Source organism: Ooceraea biroi, chromosome 11 (genome assembly GCF_003672135.1).
Source record: "Ooceraea biroi isolate clonal line C1 chromosome 11, Obir_v5.4, whole genome shotgun sequence".
In the NCBI taxonomy this organism is placed as follows: domain Eukaryota; kingdom Metazoa; phylum Arthropoda; class Insecta; order Hymenoptera; family Formicidae; genus Ooceraea; species Ooceraea biroi.
Window position 1 is genome coordinate 12,795,378 of NC_039516.1, and position 21,169 is coordinate 12,816,546.

A 21,169-nucleotide genomic window follows, 5' to 3' on the forward strand; every position below is an offset into this window, starting at 1 on the left:
CGATTCGTCGATATCGTCAACACACACGTGGATTATAATGACAAATCCTTAGTATTCTATTGTCGTTCCGATGAACTATTGCCTTGAAACAAAAATGAAGATAACAAATAAAATGTGCGATGTGATGAACGCAACAAAATCAGTATTTTTATTAATTGCATGAAAGTGTGTACCAATTTCGGAATAAACAATTTGAAAATTCTACACTCTTCTCGAAAGAGGCTTGGTGTCGCCTTCTCTGTGAGGGAACAGGAATCTCCTGGTTGATGCAAAAATCAATAAATGACACTTTATTGGTATACGTCAGATTGTACCGACATAGACCAATTGTTATATAAATCTTTCTGCTTTGAAAATAATGCGCTGTAAAATAAATCTTCAATACAGCTATTGGAATCATGTCAGAAGATAATTTACCGATTACATGCGAAACATTCATTACAACCCCGATCAAAGTAGTCCGCAGCACACATCGTATACGGATAATAGTTTCTGTTATCAGATAAAGGTAATGCGCTAAATGCAAAAGGTGCCTTTTGAATTTATGAATTTTATTGATAAAAAATAAGTGCATAATAGACGAGAATTACTTGCATGATTAAAACGCACCTTCCAGAAATCTTGTTAAAATCTTGTTTCACGCCTCTTGCTCGCAAAACATAAGGAGCAAGGTAAAATATAAGAGATAGAACGAAATTGGTACACGGGTCAGATTCATGAGTGTATTTATTGATTCCTTTATTGATTCCAAGGAAAAAACGAAATCGTACATCGCACTCGAGCGGCTCGGCGAACGATACATCGTGCGCACAAACGAAAATATGACGTTCATGAGATGCGCTTCCGTCTTCCTTTCCACGTCGAACACGTCGCAGAGCAGCAACAGCGGCAGGCCAGATTCGTTTCACTTATTTACTGACTATTTGCTTATTTATTCATTTACTTATTTACTTCGTTACTTACTTACTTATTCACTCGTCGTATTTATTTATTCTCCGTGAATCGTGGGGGTGATTCGACTATTATAAATCAACGCGTTACACAGCCGGATCTCGGGAACATCGGGAACGGATACTCGCTAATACGGGTACGGCTATTCGGCTTTATTGAGTACGAATTAATCACGACAAGTACAAGTACGCATGCTTGTGGTCTCATAGAAAACGTTACGTTAACTTCGTGGCTTGGATCGATACGTCGAACGTCGCGCGGAACCATCCGAGACGATGACGCGCGATGAGCGCTTGCAAATCTTCAACGAGTACATCTCGATTGTGCTTGAAAGCTGCATATTTCCATGCGGTTCTTCGATTATCGCATTTTACACGTGGATCAGTAAAAGCTATGACGTAGCCGAGTCACAACGCAAACGCGAAGAGCGCACATCCTGGATTCAAATTTCAGGCGATCGCGTCGCCGAATCGCGGATCATCTCCACCACCGTGGCATTCGACGTGTCGACGAGTGGAGCTGTTTATGTGTGTGTATGCGTGTGTACGTTTGATATCGATCCTGGCTTGATGTCGATCAAGATCGGCGTCTCATCAAGATCGGGTCTTTTGAATCAGCCACTAGAACGGAGTTTCAAAAGTCACTGCACAACTGTCTCTGCGTGTGTGTACATTTATGTGTGTATGTCGGCGTGTGTGCCTATGTACCTACATCTATTTTTCTCCTAATCCTCCCTCGCATTCGCGTTGCTCGTAATTTCTTTTTTCTCTTACCTGTCGACGATTAGCGATGGCAGTGAATACTGGATCTCGCTCTAGAGCTTCGAGATCGTGCACTCTTACTCTCTCTCTCTCTCTCTCTCTCTCTCTCTCTATCACTCTGTCTCTTTCTCTCTCGTACTGTACAACCTCGCTTCCCTCTCGCTCTTCTCTTTCTCTATGAAATATCCCCCCGTTTCCCTCGTGTTACCTTCTTTTCGTTATTTTTTGTTATTTTGCTCTCGTCACGCTCTTTCCGCTCCGCCTGAGCTTCATAGCTTCTTGTACCAAAAGAGGTAATGCTCCCCCTCGCTGATCTGCAAGTCGTCGACACCTGTAAAACGTGAAAGATTTATAGCGAGACCGCTAGTAGGGTGGCGTATTTGCCGCGCTACGTTTAATTAACTTTTTCTATACAAAGTGCACGTTCGATACGCTTTCAATACGCAACAGTAGTCTCTTGTTAGCTCTCTCAGTATTCTCGCGATCCATGCAACCGTATAATGCATCTCAAGTCCCTTAAGTCAAAAATAAAAAAAGCGTCTCAAGATCTTTCCCACACTTCCCACATTTGCTTCGAATCTTCCCTACGTTTCTACATATTTCTTTATTGTCACTGTTTGTCTCTTTTCTATTTCGATATTTTTTTCTTCCGTTAATCGCATCGCGTTGTCAGTTGATAACCGTGTGAACTTCTAACGAGTGTGAAAGCGCTTAAGAACGCCAGGCGGCAGTCGAACCGTACCTCCAGGCGCGACCAGCTGATTTCCGGGCGGTGAGGATGGTTCCGGTGGTGAGGGCAGCCTGTAGAGCAGCCAGTAGTGATAGGACATTGGCTCCTCCTTGTAACCGGCGAGCGTGTGAACGTAGTGACCATTAGGCCATTCGGACGCGGTGAACTGGAAGTGGGGCGACATCTCCGCCGCGAGCAGCATCACTCCGTAGAAGGTCTCGTTCTTGGGCGCAGTCACCGTCAGATTATACGTCTCGTTCACGTTGCTGCCCACCCACAGGGTGTACGATACGTTTACCATCACCGGCGCGGTGGTACCCGCGACTGTCGTGTCCACGCTGCTCAAATTGCCACCCCCTGGTGTTCCTGGCAAAGCGGTTTCGCTATGGTTGTCGGTGGTGGTGATATCTGGAACTCATGAATTCACCGAACTATTAACTCGCTCGTACTGGAGAGGTTGTTATAATGTCATATTATCGTCTCGAGTTTCATTATAAATCATTCCGTGTGTAAGAAAATTCTTGAAATAAAAATAAAAATGGTCGATTTCTTTAAAATTTTAACATCTGTTCAATAAATTTGTACAAACTTGCGAATTTGTTCATGAATTAAAAGCACGTGAGCATCGGCTTCGCGAATTCCTTGCAAAGGAAACGAGCATTTTTCAATAATCATGAAAGATTTACTATTGCTCGTGGTGAGACGCGACGGTGAGTTGTCCGATAGACCCTGTCCGCAATCGAGAGCTCGGATACTAGCCAGTCCGCGCGGTGCGACACCCAACATCGCCTCGGCGGTGGTCCGGACGTCGCCGTGGAACGAACCATCCGATCGTTGCTGACTGAGCAGCCAAGCCAATGCAGCCGATCTGTTCCAGTTGTCGGCCGGCTCGTTCTCCACTTCCTCCAGCACTTGCATCACCAGCGCGGTGGTGTGCAGGTCGCCGAAACTACCGTCCAATCTTTGTTGTTGCGCCAGGCCTATCGACGGCTTGCGCACGAAATGATGGAGATTGCGGTGCCGGTGGTCCTGGACGATACACTGCAGCGCCAGAATCACCATCGCGACGGTATCTGCGTAAAATAAGGTAGCATTTTTTATATTGGAATTCTAAGTAGAATATTGCAAGGCCAAGTGGAGCAACTCACCGACGTTATGGTCCCGCGCAGCATTCGCGATATCCAGGAGACGACGTATCTGTCGTTTGCGCACGTGCGCTTGTGCGCTGCACGCCGCGAGCGTGGTCAGTGCGAATTCATAATCGGTCGGCGGTTCATGATGCTGCAACATGCCGATTAGATCGTGGCTGTGGAACTGCCTCGGGTTCATGCACATCGCGTTCAAGGCCAGAGTGTAGCGTGCCAGCCGAACCGGGGAAAACCCGGCTTCTCGGTGTCTGCAACACACATATGCACACGTATAGCAAAAAGAATTTACGAATGCGCGCTTTATGTAACGATCCTACATCCGGCGGCATCACGCGGAACGCGCGTCGCGAGTTCAGCAGATGAGCAATGATCAGATGAGTGTGACTCGTGAGGATGAAATCGCAGCTGGAACAGGTTGGCGACCTCGTGACGATGACTAGAAATAACTGCCCGTTGCTTTTCTAATCATTTAATTGAACGATTAAACAATGATCTGTGCCTTTCAATACTCCGGCGCCGAATTTATTCTATTATCAAACTTTGCACGCTGTTCCTTTAAGAAATCTAGAGAGTTATCTCGTAAACGTATAATATTGTCGCGATTTTCTCTGCGGCCTTTCTCTGAAACACATATCTGACCATTTGCTCGCCAACGATGTCATAAGAGAGCTATATCGCTGCCAATATTAATTGCATGACGTATTGCTCTGTTCCCGTGCAGGCCGATACCGCGATCGCGGGGGAGTATTTATTGACGTTGCGGTAAAATCCATCGCGGACAATAACAGGCTCGATAACGCGACGGGGGGAGCGACCACTGACAAAGGAATCGATAGCCCGGAAGCACCGCGGTACCAACGGCCGTGCCGTATATCCGCGGAAAGAGTGTCGTTCCGTCGTCACGAGAGGCAGTGCACTTACATGGTCTATCTATATACGCGATACCGATAACTTGACGATAAAGAATGTCAAGGCGTACGGAGGGATACCTGTTCTCTATTTTCCCTCCGACAAACTTTCTAGGTCATTGAAAAGATACCGCAGTGCCGTGTGCCCGTCGTGCGTCTATTTGGCGTACCCTCTCATGCAGGCTAGCAGAAGAAGCTATAGTTTCACTCTCACGGATCTTAAACATGTTTACTCTTTATGAATAATTGAGAGGCAACCAGCGCCACTTCCTCCGTCTACGAATCTTTCGACCAGTTCCGACTGTAGTTTTTCAACCTCGCTATTATTATCACAAAAATACATCAAAGACTGCTTGCATGTCTTGCACAAGTACGTGCAGTAGCTATTACTGATTTCCGAGAGATATTTCGCTGGAAGCTAAAGTGGTGCTGAAGTTAAATGTCAGGGCGTACTTAGCTTGGAGGCCAATGAGAGAAACGTTTTTTACAGTACAAATATGACCATATCAAACTGTTTCACACTGTTAGCAGATAATTGATAAAAAATAGAAGATGTGACAGCATCTCAGGATTAAAAGAAGAAATGCGACAATTTCTTTCGAAAGATGAGAGAGGAATAGCTTCTCTTAAGGAAGAAATGGGACCAAAGTGAGATCGAAAGGGTGAATTTCTCTACCTCCAGAGCAAGAGTACAATCTCCAGTTCCATCTGCTTGGCGGTGAGTTGCAGCTCGAGCGGTGCCAGTGGCGCGACGTTGTCGTCGCGTGAAAGATTGGCCAAACGAAGAACGAGAAGCACCCGATGCGTGTCGTTACCCCATCCGGCATCCTTGTCCCGTTGAGTCCACAGCCACGTGGCCGCTCTCTCGAGAATGGTTTCCGCTTCGGTATCGGCGGACGTCACTTCGGCGTTGGCCGCTGATCGATAAAACATCCCCTTAAATTACTCATGATCGCGACCCTTAAAGGTATCATATTGCTATTCCATGAACACGAAAGGCACGTGTTATTACACGAGCTTTTCTTTCTTGAACTTTTATCTTTTTTATCTTTTTATGTACTAGTTCGTTATTAAGAATTGAATGAAGCATACTATGTCTTTTTATTTGTTAATGAGGAGAATATTGTTCAATAGATTATCATCTTGAATAGTTCTTCGTGATGTTAATTTTGTGGGAATACGTACCTTCCGCTTGAGCGAAAATGCATAACCATCCTAGGAGAAGGATCACAGCCGCCATATTTGCTCTACCCCACATTCTACTCGAACGCGTCTCAAATTCCGCTCGTGCTACTGCTTCTGGAAGTCAAATAATGATTACAGAATCGCGGAGAACGAATTTTCTCAGATATAGCATTACATAAGCTCCGCTAACTCTATGCATGTTTGTTTTCTCGCTTCTCTGGAAACGTTTCTATCACACCCTTCCATTTTTATCGTCGTTATGTTGATAATAAGCGCGTCCCAATTTTTATAGACAGAATCGATACCGCCGGTATCTTGCATCTTGCATAAACACATTAATTCAGACATCACCACTGTGATGCACGATTCGTTCGTTTTTTATTTAATTTTTCACCGGTGAGTCTCTTTTTCTCACGTCGCAGCAATCAAGATGTGCCGCGATAAAAGTCACCCTCGACCTCCGAGGAATCGTCCTCAGTACCGTTCAGTATGCATGCCCTCGCGCGCGAAGAGTAAACCTTTCGGCGGAAAGTTCGGCGAAATCCCCATAGAATATACCATGAATATTTAAAAGCTCCCAGCTTCTCTTTCCTCCCGCGTGTTTCGTTAAACTTCTTGGCGCGTAGACAAACGCAGTAAAATAAAGAACGAGAGAGAGAGAGAGGAGGAAGGGTGGAAGGAGGAAGTGCACTCGAACTGTGCATCCGACCTCGGCGCTCGAAAATCTCCATGCATCAACATACACACACACGTCGACTACATCCGCTCTCGGGGACGATGATTACACGACTACCCGCGCCAGCTAATCACGATCAACGTCAAATCGTGCCGTTAATTGAGATTATCCTGGCGCCCGCACAGGACCGACGTTGTGGTCGACGACGTCGGCGAGTCTGGACTTTGGGATCATACATGTCTCGCAGCGCGCGTTGACGTCGTGTCGACGTTAAGAGAACCGCCGATGGACATCCGATGCAGTTGTCGACCACCGCGCATCGTGCAACGAGCTCGCCATGACACGGGACATCGCGAAAAAAAGAGCTTTACGTCGTTCATGATTGTGTGTCAAAGATATCTCGAAAATTCTCACGTCTCAAAAATATATTTTTAAAATAAACTATATATCCGTTCTTTTAGTTCTTTAGATGCTGATTTACGTTCACGAGATAATATCATTAACGGTGTTAATCAAAGAATCGATGGTTCGTTCAATCAAATTCTTTTTATATTTCTACTAGCTCTTCATCTATTAATTTCACGCGTGAATCGAAGCTTGTATCACAAAGCTTGTACTAGAAAAACGATCTCTCCGTACCATTTGCAAAAAACGCCATCGGACTTTTGCTGCCGGGGAAAGCTTTCCGACGTTTCTTCATCGGTTTTGAAGCTATAACATTTTCCCATGCTCCTCCCTTTTACATTCGCGTTCATCGGTGTTTCCACTTTTTCCGGGACACGGCGCGGACATCGGCGAGCTCGTAGCGCGCGCTCGCGATCGATCAATCGCGCCGGTCCCAAAGCGAATGGAACAAGCGTCGTCATCGTCATCGCCGCCGTCGTCGTCATCGTCGTTGGCTATCGACAGCATCTACAAGCTCGACCACGGCTCTCGCGTGATGAAACGTTTTAATAAAGACCAGCGCGGCGTCGACGGCATTGCACGTACTGTACATGACCGTGCATATGCACGCACACCGACACGGTGCTCCACGATAAATCGTGTCTGTCTTTCGGTGGTGTACTACCGGAGAGCAAGTGGAACACACGAGGGACGCCGGGCGTACCGACGCCCGGCGTCGGAACACGGTGCCGAGGCGCGCGCGATATTGCGTGGGATCGATATCGTGGCGCCTGTCGCCCTCCCCGTACATATATATGTGCATATATATATACACATATATACATATACATGTGTGTGTGTGTGTGTGTGTGTGTGTGTGTGTGTGTGTACACACACACATATACACGCACACATGCCATGTAAGAGCCGTGTTACTATGTAGACAGGATGTATATATACCTGGACGATCGCGCGCGTCTCTTCTCTTTCCTCTCTCTCTCTTACCCTCTCGCTTTCTCTCTTACTCGCTTCACCCTTGCTCTCGCTTCCGCTTCTCGCGTTGTCCGCATCCCGCGACGCGCCGCCCGAGATCGCGCGCACAGCATCATCCCGGGGTCTCTATCGAGCCGCTACTCGCGAATCTCGAGAAGGAATATCGAGGAAACGGGTTGCTAACTGAGTGTGCATCCTCGCGGTTCTCAAGTCCGAAGCGTCGGCGGAAACGCGTCGATATACGTGTGTAAAACGGTGCAGATCGATTAAAGTACGATTGCGCGGCGATCCTCGCTGACTCACGTCCTGTTTCAGATTGTCGAGCGATCTCTGTTTGACAATTATTCAAGGATCATTCTATTTAAGTTCCGCGCTACAATCGTCCATTGTATAATACTATAATTATCTGCGATTACGTGTGGCGGACTCGATCAACATTTATTTAATTAAATTGGCTCACTACGATCACATCCATTTTGGACGTTAATACAATCTGTCTCATTCAAAAGGACAGATTTTTTTCATTAATAATTGGAAAATGTGATAAAGTTAAATTTAATTAATTATCGGAATCGACGGTATTTTGCCGTTCCGTTTATTCCAGTAAAAGAGAGTATTTATTACCATTTTTGCGTTATTGCAAATTCTTTCATTAGAATATTCAAGAAACTTTATTTCAATTTTCTTCAATGATTACGGAGCAGAGGGTTTTAAATATTGCATCATGTTCAAAGGGGATGTTTTATTCAGGTGACACAGCTTGTCTTTGTGTGAATGATAGAAAATTTAATATGCCTCCTTCTCTTACGTATCGTACACGTGTAACATACGAGCAAGAAAGCAGGTGAAAATAAATGCACCAGAAAGAACCAAGAGAAATAACTTTCCTATTCATAATCGTTATTGCGATGCCGGCATGACGTTCGATAGATATCGATCCATACATCATCGCAAAATCTGCCACGACAAAAGGTCGGGACTTTACGTCGAACGCTTCCGCAAATCCTTCCAGTCTTGAAAGTTGAAAGAAAAATATGATTTATACAGCTATCCCGCTATCCAAGCAGTTCCAACAACAGTCGATTCCGCAGGGACTGCAGCGTATTACTGCTCAAACAACATTTCGGTCGGAGTAACGGAAGTATATTCGGACCAAGCGGACTGTTACCGTCGTCGAGGGGAGTTTGCGGCGGCTATGGCCGTAATGACGTTATGAGCTGGGAATGTCGACGCCAGGTGATAATAGCGGCGGCAATATCGCGAGCTACACCGCGGTGTAACGGATAAAAGCTCGGTTACCCTCCCCTGGGGGGTGGCCCGGCTCGAATCCCGGCCGCGCACGAATTCTTCGAGAATATTGTCGCAGCGTTATACGTGCGCCACACATATACATTGTTACGTGGCATTGTTCCCTGGGGACTCGGAACTCGCGTAAAGTCGTGGCGGCTAAACGGCTTGCTTGGTCGCCACTGGCCACCCTCGACTTCGAAGCTGCAACCTGCAGTTCAGCCCTTCATTGCGGCACGCTGCAATCGTTTAGGATTACGCAGTCTGGCCAGGCAGTCGGCTGGGCACTGCGATTCCGTATTCTCCCTTCCACTCTTCCGCCACAGGGTAGAAAAATCCCCCGCGGCGCAGCCGGCTTTTTAATCGCGATAAATTGCGGTCTCGCGCGCGCGCGCGCGTCCGGCAACTCGGAACTCGCGTCAGAGACGACGGTGGTTTCGCGTTTAATGGGTGCCGTGAAGGGGATTGCCGGAGGGGTAGAAGATAATGCTATTGTCGTCGTCATCACCGTCGTCGTTGTCGTCGGGGTAATTGCAAAGTTTTGTGAGGAAGAAAATGCCGGCTCGCCAAGTGGCTCGAGCACGGCGATATGTCGCGCGAATCACCGCGGACCGCAACAGGGAAGAATTGTGATCCCCGGTGATTCTCGGCAAACAACGGTGCAGAATAATAATGTACCGCGTGAAGCCGCGTGATAGCTGGCGAACGATGATCGATTACCCTCAATGTTAATATCTGGAATTGAATCGTAGTACCTATTAGCGAAGTAATCCTAAGCGTGATCGAAATCTGCCGAGTATTTACGCAAATCTGTTTGCTCTCCCGCCGACAGCAGTGAGCAAGTACGTGCCGGATAAAAGCGAATGCGGATGACAGAAAAATAATGACGTGCAACTTCGACGTGTCTAATTTAAGCGTAACGGGGGCTTTTACGGGAAACAGATATTCTTCGTTAAAGCGTACGCGATTTATGTGCACGCGTCCATGTACGTAGAAAAAAAGCCTCTGTTTCCAATACCAGCGGTACTCCGACCGAAAGTACATGCTGAAACTGATAATAACGGTAGATGTTCGGAGTTTGATAGGGATAGATAGCTGGGTTATTGACCGGGCGGCTTTTGAAGTGGTTAAGCTCAGCAAAGTGCGCGCCTACGTGAGCGACGTAATTGTACCCGACGTGTAATATATCTGATTGTACAAAGGAAGCTTAATATCTGAGTACGTACTGACGAGGAGATTCCGGGAACTCGAGAGGAAGCCTGAAATTTCCTCGAGATCGCTCATGCCCGACAAAGAATCGCGTAAAAATTCTCATTAACGTTGCGGCGACGTACGTGGCTCGCGACGCGGATTACGTAACGGAATCATGCAACTCGCGTATTAATTTCTCGCGTACGAGGTATGCCGCGCGGCACGCGAGATCCTAATTTTACAATGTGTACTTTACCTTGCTGCACGTAAAAGTAGGCTCGCACGACATATAGATATCGGAGATTCCAAGGCGCTTCTTCAATCGAAAACGCGGCAGAACTCTGCCATGCAGAGCGTGTCGCGCGATCGTTAATCAAAACGACGATGTTATTGCTATTAATTATCGTGATGTTCACTGCGACAATATTTACCCCGAAGCGTGTGCTCGCGTTCCGTATCCTCGGTAACCGAGTACAGGGTAGCAAATGGCCTTTACCAGAGCCGAATAAGGGCGTTTACTAGGGCCAGTCTTGTATTTGCGCGTCGCCAATTACTGTAACTTTGTAATTGCGTCGCTGAATGGAATATTCATTCGCGTTGGCCGCACATGCGAGCGCGCATACGGCCCCGATCTGAGTTGACTTCTCTCTGGATTGTCCCCGCTCTATCTGGGAGCAGAAATTTATGAATGATGCGCGCGACTGTGTGTGATACGATACACAAATACACATGCACAGGTACGCGGAGCGAACTAGTTCCGCGGGGCCGCGAGACTTTCCTTCGCAAACTTCGACCGAGGAACGGAACGACTGCAATTTGCGAAGTTGCGCTTGATGCAACCTGCCGCGTTGCGAAAAGCGTGCACAAATTTCATATACCTTCCAGATGCGATAAAAGATGAAACAAGTTTTGCGCGGGGAAAGGTACCTTTAAGCTCGCGCATGGATTCGTGTTTAACCGTGTTAAACACAAGCGCAGCTCCTTGCAACTGCGTCTTTAATGGCGTTATCGTTATGATATCGCGCGCTATTTAATATGTTAATACGCGCAACGCGTTCTAGAATATAATTATCGCGCCGGATTGATTTTCGCGCTACTGCCGAATCTCGCCGGATGTAATCTCCGATAACGCCGTGAATATTTTCATTTATTTCTGCGTGTGTACATTCGCGCGCAACGCGAGACAGATCCAATGCATAATACAACGCCGAGGGGTGTTTACTCGATTTACATATTTTTACGCAAATCCCAATTTATCAAACTTTAACAGCGCTTGGGTCGTCGATTCTGCCACATCGCGCGAATATTCACGGAAGAAATCCTTCCACAGGGAGACGATCATCCCGAACGTGACATCGATTCCACCCCTAATCACGTCCGCTCAGTCACTCACGCGACGAGTCGTCTAATGGGATTGTCTCAAAGGCAAAGCCCCGACAGCCGGAATCGAATACGCGAGGCTCGGTTAAATCGAGTGAGAATGTTCTATCGGAGGGACTCTCGTTTGCCGATCTCGCATCTTCATCCCCGTCGGGCCACCCTTGACTTTGATTCTGTAAGTCAGCAGTTTCACTTACCGTTCCAACGAAGACGAAGACGTTTCGTATGATCGCGATGTAGTTGGGTCCGTCGCAGTCGGGTCTCGGCTCGATTCTGTCGTTCGACTTTTCGCCTTCCGCTGGTCGGAGAGCGCCTGCCTCCTTATCAAGGCCGCCGCCGATACTGACTCGATGGCGGCGTCAACGAGGATGATGATCGCGACGACGACGACGAAGACGGGAGCGCGACGACGAGTGCCGCCACGATGCGCTTGCCTCGTGAATGCGCAATGCAGACCAAACGAACCCAGGAACGGCGGCGCGCCGCGTCGCGCGACGCGCGTGAGGGAGAGTTGGAGAACCGCCCTCCTCTCTCCTTCGCGAGCACCCTGCGCTGGCCAGTGACGGCAGTCGATCGCATTCTGGTTCGAATTTTGAACAAGGCGGAACGTCTCGACGATGTCTCTGTGAATAATATTGAAAAACATTAGCAGAGTTACATACGTAAATTATTTGCCAGAAAATATATTTAAGTTAATTGCCACAGAAATGTACAAAACTCCATAAAACATTCCACGCAAAAGCTTGAAAAAAGATACAATTATATTTCAATAAAATATACACTATAAAAAGAGAATTTTGAAAAATGCAAAAATAAACATTTGCATTTAAATAGTAGCGTATATAATACATGTGCTGCAAGATGTACACGTGAAGGGAATCTCTACGTGTACGAGACTTAATCGCTAATTAATTATGAAAACCGCACGCGAGCGTTCGGACGCTATCGCTACCCCTATCACTATCCCTTTCCAACATCCCTAGGCAGCCTAGGCACTCGGTCCTCCCCCGCGCGCCTCCACGCACCCTCTCCAGCGGACATAGTCAATTCCCCTGAGCCACCCTATTCTACCCATTTCCATCCATTTTTCCGAGCCACCCCCGCGCCCCCGTTTTACCCCTATCGCTCGCTCGTCCTCTGTCTTTCCTTCCACGAATTTTTTCCGCCACGCTCACATCCGTCGGAGGGTGCGCCATTTTTTCTTCCTTGTGTTTTGCATTTCCCTCTCCCTCCTCGTCTCCCTCACCCTCCTTCCTTCGGTCTCTTGTCTTCTGAATCAGCCAGCCTGCGGCACTCCCGATGAATCAGCGTCCCTACCCTCCTACTCCTCCGTCGCGTTCAGTCTCGTCAGGGCCGCAGCTAGGGAGGATCTCCCGCGGATGAAATTAGGGGAGGACTAACTCCTTTGAGGAATCACGCTTTGAAGTGGCTTGCCGGCCGGCTGCCCGCCAGGGAAAGTAATCTGGTTTACAGAGGGCGATCCTTCGGTTTACGTTACAGGCGAAATCGAGACGCGCCACCGGAAAATGACGTTAGTCGCTCTGGAGCAGCAGACCTTTAGTTAAAAACCCGCCGCCTCTCGTGCGCTCCTTTCAGCTCCGGCTGTACAAAGCCAACTTTAACCGCTTATTTTTCCGATCACGCGAAAATTACAATAGTCTACCCGCAACTTTTCGAATACAAATTCTGTTTATAAAACTCCTGATAATCTCATCGTGAAAAGATATTCGACTCACAGAATTCTTACTTGTAATCAAATTGATGAGTAAACGTTGGGATCTCGCTGCCATCGAGGCATCGCGCGTATTTGTTCTCGCAACTATTATATGTATCGTTATTGTATTGCGGTGTTTGCTTAAAAAATTAAATCAACCGCATAGCCCGCCGTGCGTATGTACGTGGAGGGAGGAAGTGAACGCAAGCGAGCGATGCAGCACTCGTTTCGCGGTATAACGCTGAATTATTAAAATCGAAATTGTATTTGCATGCAGTGCAGCGCGCACGATATCGACGGGGCATATTTAACGAGCGTGACATTAAACCCGCACGTTCCCGAATTATACCTCGATATTGGCAAGAATATTATCCTGATTTTATTTCTCGTGCTGAGTAATATCGGATAAAATCTATAATAAAATCGACTGAACTCCGCTCTCAACGTGAACGTTATTGCATAACGATTATATTATCGGAGAAATTATTTTGAAAGAAGTTAAATGGTAATCAAGTCCTCAAGATAATTATTGAAATAATAACTTCAATGCAGCTCGGTAACCTGATTTTCCTCTGTGACGTGTGGCGACATTAAAATTAACCTATAGCTGATGAAAAATCCTCTTTACGCAGCATAACGTTAATTTATGGCCAAGTGGGATGTGAGGAAGGTGCTCGAGGACGAAGATGAAGTCGAAGTCCCCGACGGAGCGGCCCAGACTGAGACGGAGCGAGAGTTACGGTACGTGTCGCTCGTACACGTGAAAATAACTCCGGTGAAACCTGTTGCAAATTTCCGTAAAAGTAGTCCGGCCTCTGACGCTTTAACCTGGTTATCCTGTTCCTGGCTGGTCGATCCTTTTAACACCCCTAAATAATAACGTTTGCAGAAGGGGAATTGAATGCACGATGCAACGATGGCGAGACGTTACGTAAACGCGAACTTCCCGGTTTTAATCTGTCTCGGTTTCTTCTTTAAAGTGAAATGTAAAAACTTACTTTTGATATTACATTTGATATTTCCGCCGTCCTTTTGCGAGGCAGGATCAATAATATCTTCAGCGAGAGAATAAAATTTAGATGAAAAAGGGCTTTCCCGCAGCCGTACCGTTAAGAGTGGCGCGGGATAGAGTAGGTTGCATTAGCGAAGTAACTTTTCGCGCTACAATATAAAATAGTTTACGTAAAAGCCGGTCCGTAAATCCGGAATCCGGATCTAAAATCAAAACTTTTGCGCAGGTACGAAGCGCCGCTACAGCAGTTAACGTGCATACAACAAACCGGTTACTTCTTCAAACTTTACTGGCGAATCATTTTCGCCCTCTTTTGGGCTTTGTTCCTGTCGCTTTTTGTCGTAATGTACAATTATCCGGTAAGTCTGCGAAAACTCTTTTATTATTCTCTAAAACAAAGTTCGAAAGCTATTGTAAAAAATATATCTTTAAATGAGATTTTTCCATTGGATTCGTATTAACTTTTTTAATAAACTTAACATCTTAACAAACAAGTTTATCTATTAAATTTTATAAATCAGTTCAACTTTGAAGTCAAGATATATATACTTCAACTGTGTATTTAAATATTTGATTTAAAATCCAATTTGCAAAAATTCCTGAGTCATAAAATTCTACAAATCCTCTCATGCCAGAAGTCTATCCCGAAATCTATTTTCTATCTATTTTCTGTGATTGACGATATTTAATTGTATTTTTTGATTGATATCTTTTATTGTATTTTATAATTGTATTTGTGTGACTTACTCGCAGGAGGTCAGGTGCGCCTACATCGTGCTACTAATGGGCGGTTACTGGGTGACCGAGTGTATGCCGATCGCGATCACGTCCTTGATACCGGTGGTTCTGTTCCCGGTGTTCGGTATCCTCAGCACTCACGAGACGTGCGTGTGCTACATGAATGATACCATCATGGTGTTCATCGGCGGCCTGATCCTCGCGATCGCCACCGAGCACTGCAATCTGCACCTGCGGATTGCCCTGGTTGTGATGAAGACGCTCGGCTGCAGCCACGCAAAGTTGCTCGGCGGCCTTTGCACTGTCACCACTTTTATATCCATGTGGATTGCGAACGCGGCGACCACCGCGATGATGGTGCCCATCGTCTTCGCCGTCCTCCACGAGTTGGAGAGGGTCGGTGCACTTTGGAAAGCGTGTTACAGTAAATTGCCGCATTTATGTTTGCGTTACGCGGATTACCGTCAGCGGAAAAGTTTCTTTCTGCATCTCAAGTTTGAGTCTTTAGAACACGATTCCTCTGACTCGTCTCCTCTTTTATCGTTTTCCATATTTTGTGCTTTTCTTCTTACATCGAGTTACACTCACGTAGCTCTGGTATTTTTCTGCTTGAGTAAATTCTGCTTTAAATTAAAAGACGTAATTTTATTAGATGCAATACCGATTAAAGCGATTATTTTTTCAATTAATATGCTAAAGTCTTGAATTATATCGCGTGTACAGCAAGGACTCGGAAAAGTGTTCAATATAAAAGTGGACCCAGAGAATCCGCAAGCTGAACGGTGAGTATTTATATCTTAAACTTCAATAGGAAATATATGTGTATTAAAGAGAGGGAGAGAGGGGAAATATACACTCCTCCTGTATCTTAATCTTAAATTAAATAGAATTTCCATGATGTTATGTATCAATTTTAAGATCTTATTAATTCCTATATATCCTTTAATTTTTTCTAATTTTAATAATTTATACTTTAACTCATCTTTGTATATTAAAAGAGGATTTTCTGTTTCAGAGATATAGAACCAACGAACGTGACAAAAGCTTATTTATTCGCGGTGGCGTACGCATCGACCTTCGGAGGCACCGGGACGATCGTCGGCACCCCTACAAATCTTGTCTTTAAGGGTATTTATGAGTACAACTTCCCTGACGCCGAGCCAATTACCTTCGGCAACTGGATAGTCGCTTCGGTACCGCAGATGGCCGCAAACTCTTTTATCCTGTGGCTATACCTGCGAGTCGCTTATTTGGGATACCTCAGACCACGCAGCAAGGATGCTGAGCTGGCGAGGATCGGCACGGAAGGCGAAGCAATCGCAAATCAAGTACATCTATTTTGAGAAAAATCCGCGCGAAATGTTTCTTCAAGCCTTTAAATCAACTAAATAAGTAGCGAAATGTTAAAAAATGTTTATTTAACAAGTTTGAAACAAATTTTAATAAAAGAAATATATTGTTTCTCGCAGGTAATAAGGCAGAATCTAAAAAATCTAGGCCCCATGTCGTTTCACGAAATCACCGTTGCAACGCTATTTCTTTTTTGCATATTCCTGTGGGTGTTTAGAGATCCCGGATTTGTGCTCGGATGGTCAAAAGCTTTGACGGACGTGTAAATATTTTCAAAAAATTCATATTAAATCATATTAAATTGAATTGCCTGAATTTAATTAAACTTAATTGTATAATATTATATCTTCGCCTTCATAATTGTTTGATCAATCTAAATAAATTGACTCCACATTTTTGATAGAGAAACAACTATTCTAAATTCTAATTCCTCGAAGACTTAAGACTCAAAGACGAAATATAATGGCGAAAGTGTACTTATATACATGATGTAAACACCTATTTGATTTTATATTGCATGACGATCTGCTTTTTTATCACAGATACTTGGGCGACTCGACGCCTGTGATCTTCGCGTGCGTCTTGATGTTTTTTATCCCGAAGGAGCCGGTATTCTTGCGCTTCTGCAGTAGAGATCGTAAGGATCCTCTTGACAATCACAAAGCCAACAGGAACTCGCAACTCGAGTAGCAAGTCTTACTTATCAAGTCTTTCTTGCAAGAAGCAAGTGAGCAACTTGCTCCTTGACTTACCTCTACCTGCTGGCTTCAGCGCGTTTCTCTCGTCTCAGTAATTCTGTTTTTCCAATTCTGTTCGTTAACGTTGCAGCATCTAAACGGCCGAGGCAATCATCCGAAGGCCTGATCACTTGGAAGGTCATCCGAATGAAGATGCCGTGGAGGCTGGTGTTCCTGTTGGGCAGCGGTTTCGCCATCTCGAAGGGCAGCAACGTCTCAGGACTCGCCATGCGAGTAGGAATGACTCTGGTACCCCTAAAAGAGCTGCCTCCCACATTAATGTTAGCCGTCGTCCTCCTATTCGTCGGCACGCTGACAGAGTTCACGTCGAACGTTGGCACGGCCAACATAATTCTGCCCGTCGTCGCTCACATGGTGAGAGCTTGCGCTAAAATATGCAAAAGATTGAAAGAAAGAAAGGTCATTGTTAAAGAGGAACACTTTTTTGCAAAAAGTTACGTTTGCAAGTGACGTCTTTCTTACTCTTTTAAAAGTAATACTCCAGTCTCGAATATTTTATTTATTACGTCATAATTATTTTTTCATATTAATTCCTTTTTATATTAATATATTTTTCTTAATAGCGATCCCTTTCGCGTGTCGAACGGTTCAAAAAATTTGGAATGATGATCAATGATTACTTTTAATATCTGAACATATCAGCGCTGTATCGTTAATTCTTGCACATTCGCTCTTTAAAGTGCGTGGCGATGAAGGTTCACCCGTTATACCTGATGATGCCAGTGACTCTGACGTGCTCGTATGCGTTTAGAATGCCAGTCGCAACGCCACCGAACGCGATCATAACCGTCGCAGGACACCTGCCAACTCGGATGCTGTTAGTGGCCGGATGCTTTCCTGCAATGTACAGTCTGATAGTGCAAGTTATCTTGTTCCCCACGTGGGGAACCTTCATCTACGGCATCGGCGAGTTTCCGGACTGGGCGCAACAGCAACATATGCAAAATTCGCGAACTTGAGTCGTGATTATCGCCGGTGTAGTTAAACGATATCTTCATCTACCATCACATGAAGTTACATCTATATTAAAGATAGAATTAATTATCTTCGGACAAAATAACCGAGAAATTAACAAGAAACTTTGCGTCCACAAATGACAACCTGATTTTTTGAGTAAGGAGAACATTAGCTAGCCGAGAATAACACTTCGTAAGAAGATGGACGATAAAGATTAGGGACAATCAGACGTAAGCTTCTTTGCAATCGTTCTGCGGATTGTAAAAGAACCCTTTCCTGCTGCTCGGAAGTAAATTATCTTCCTCATTGTGAATAGCTACTAACGAGCGATTCGCTACGAGTACATACGGCGATATATATACAAATCCAGCAAGATCTATATATACATATGAATACTGGAATCTTTAAACTATTTTGAAAGAAAGAGAATCCTTCTCTGGAGCAGAAATACATTTTCATTTTCGACAAACATTACTTTTTGTAAAACAAATTTATTAACAATTAAAAATTATAAAATGAAATCTAATGATGCTAATATGATTAACGCAAATTGTTTTAATCTCTTTAAATATTTTTGAGATTCTATATTCTGTCGCGCTGTGATATAATCGATACAAAAGGTTCATGCGAATTTTCGCACTTTTATTAAAACGAGAAATATCGGCATATCGACAAACAATATTTTCCGGTGGGCAAATTAACGCGGAAATCATTGTCACAAATTCGCGTTCTGCTCCTCGTAGGAACGAGCGGATTAATTTTTGTAAATAACGTTACCGACGCGCAATTAAATTCGAAGGCGTAATTAATCGCGACCAGAGTGACCGAGAATGTAAAACACGAGGAGAGCGACGTCCTTCCGTCGTTTCCCGATCCTTCGGCATTCTTGGACCATCTCATCCCAACTCATCGTGGACTCTTTGTCGCGGGGACAATTTCAGCGAGCCACCCTGTCTGGCACCAGGGTCGGATTTACATAGAAAGTAAGCAAACTGCAACTTAGGATCTCGCATTATGAAGAACTTCGAGAAACTTTGAAAAGTATCAATTAACTGTTTTTCCTATCCTAAATGTTTTCCAACATTTTTATTATTTTAATTTACTACTCAAGTATTGTTAAGCGTTTGCATGAATGCGTGTCCGAAAAATATTCGGCAAATTCGATATTAAATAATAGACGATATGCAATTAAATAAGTAATTGCGAATATTAAATTGTTGCTGTCTGCTGGGAAAAGCTTTACCTTGTTATAACTCGGAATCGCAAATCTCAAATATAAATGCACTGCTGTCTCTAACACCCCTATATAGCCACAAGGCAGCCCAACCCATCACCATGAGTTCTTTACCCTACGAATTTCGCCTTCCGGCTGCTGGAAGTCTCCGCGAGGGTGTGCCGTTTTGCTGTTGTTGTTTCTCATTCCTCCTAATTTGCTCGAGCCGGGAGCCTCCGGTGAATCACCCCGACGACGACGATTCACGGCAGGGATGTAACTACGAAAAAAGGGGAAAGAAATATTCCCCGACAATAAAAACAACCCTTGAATCACGAACTGGGATTTGCTAGGTATTATTTGTTCGATAACGAATAATGTTATCTTTCAACTAATTAAATTAAAATGTGGAATAACATTTCGCACCACTATATATATAAAGATTCCGCGATAGAAATCGCGCTATGATAGATCTATGGAATATCCTGTCCATGGAATATGCATTTATCGCACACATATCGCAAATTGAAATTGCGGCGATATGAATCATCGATTGATAAAAAGTTGACAAAGAATCGGACAGAAAGATGTTTTTTCGCGGATTAATTCAAGTTAATGTATCATGTTAAAGATATTTATTGATATTTGTTTTTTTAATATATAGATTTATATATAATTATATATAAGTCTATATAGCTTGCGCGAAAGATAAATCTCAAATAACATGGCCGAAGCAATCAGAGAAGAAAGGTTGGTGCCTGACAAAATATTTCATTCGAGTTCCTTAGGTCTCTAACCACGTGTAAAAAGTATTTATTTTGCTATAAAATGGAGTGAAATATACATATTAGTGCGATACTTGTATGAGCGTTCGTACGTGAATCTATTAAGCTCAAAGCTCGAAAGTTAAACTTACGCGTACCAATGTAATCGAGAAACTTAAGAAATTAAAGTTTGCGATTTACCCTGGAAAGGCAAGAAGAGCAGCATGAACCCATCGACTACCTGAGACTGACGGGACGTTTTCTCAAGATATACTGGAAGATCATCTTCGCAATCTTCTGGGCGCTCTTCCTGTTACCCTTCCTCATAGTCTACGACTGCCCGGTATTCTCTTTCCGCGCCCGTGTTATTTAATATTTTTAATTTCCACATTCAATTCCCTATGTAATCGAAATTTGGAGATTTTATTTAACAATCCTGCAAATCCCTCCCTCAAACGTATCGCGGCGTAAATCCCGAATTATAGTCCGTGATCTTGTCGACAAAAAAAAGGAAGGAGAGAAAGAGAGAAAAATAAAGACAGAGAGAAGAGGGAGGATGAAGTAAATGGAGTCTTAGTTTCCGTAACTTCGCGTAACTTCTCAGGAGGTCAGATGCGCGTACGTGGTGCTGATGATGGCCGGCTACTGGGTGACCGACGCCTTTCCCATGGCGGTGACATCCCTGATCCCGGTCGTGATGTTCCCTGCCTTGGGTATACTCAGCACGGCGGACACGTGTGCCTGTTACATGAATGACACCATAATGGTGTTCATCGGCGGTCTGGTCCTCGCTATCGCCATCGAGCACAGCAATCTGCACCTGAGGATCGCCCTCGGGGTCATGAAGACTGTCGGCTGCAGCCACGCGAAACTGCTCGGCGGTCTGTGCGTGGTGACGACTTTCATATCCATGTGGGTGTCAAATACCGCCGCCACTGCCATGATGGTGCCCATCATATTCGCCGTTCTGCGCGAATTGGAAGGGGTATCGATGAATATTTTTCTAATTTGTAATTTAATATTTGACGATACTTAATATGATGCGTAATTGTAAATGATATAGTTTGCA

At 44.8% G+C, this 21,169-nt stretch overlaps 2 protein-coding genes across 3 annotated transcripts; one reads left to right on the forward strand and one right to left on the reverse strand.

Moving 5' to 3' along the window:
- Nucleotides 1–708: 708 nt before the first annotated feature.
- On the reverse strand, nt 709–12,045 carry LOC105275301 (uncharacterized protein CG3556). Of its 2 annotated transcripts, none has more exons than XM_011332042.3 (7): nt 11,792–12,045; nt 5,684–5,797; nt 5,175–5,415; nt 3,591–3,838; nt 3,129–3,515; nt 2,455–2,850; nt 709–2,043 (listed from the first exon to the last, which is right to left on the reverse strand). In XM_011332042.3, exons 2-7 carry the CDS (start codon nt 5,754–5,756, stop codon nt 1,982–1,984), a joined length of 1,407 nt encoding a protein of 468 aa, XP_011330344.1. In that variant the 5' UTR covers nt 5,757–5,797; nt 11,792–12,045; the 3' UTR covers nt 709–1,981. The 2 variants fall into 2 exon arrangements, with proteins under 2 accessions (XP_011330344.1, XP_011330343.1); XM_011332041.3 differs by having other exon boundaries at nt 2,455–2,856.
- Nucleotides 12,046–12,727: 682 nt separating this feature from the next.
- Nucleotides 12,728–21,144, forward strand: LOC105275303 (protein I'm not dead yet). Its single transcript, XM_011332044.3, has 12 exons — nt 12,728–13,864; nt 13,941–14,049; nt 14,547–14,679; nt 15,074–15,454; nt 15,782–15,840; nt 16,074–16,386; nt 16,528–16,670; nt 16,951–17,045; nt 17,237–17,520; nt 17,847–18,089; nt 20,321–20,443; nt 20,705–21,144. The coding sequence occupies exons 2-12, from the start codon at nt 13,955–13,957 to the stop codon at nt 21,134–21,136; spliced, it is 2,301 nt and encodes a 766-aa protein (XP_011330346.2). The 5' UTR covers nt 12,728–13,864; nt 13,941–13,954; the 3' UTR covers nt 21,137–21,144.
- Nucleotides 21,145–21,169: the final 25 nt, after the last annotated feature.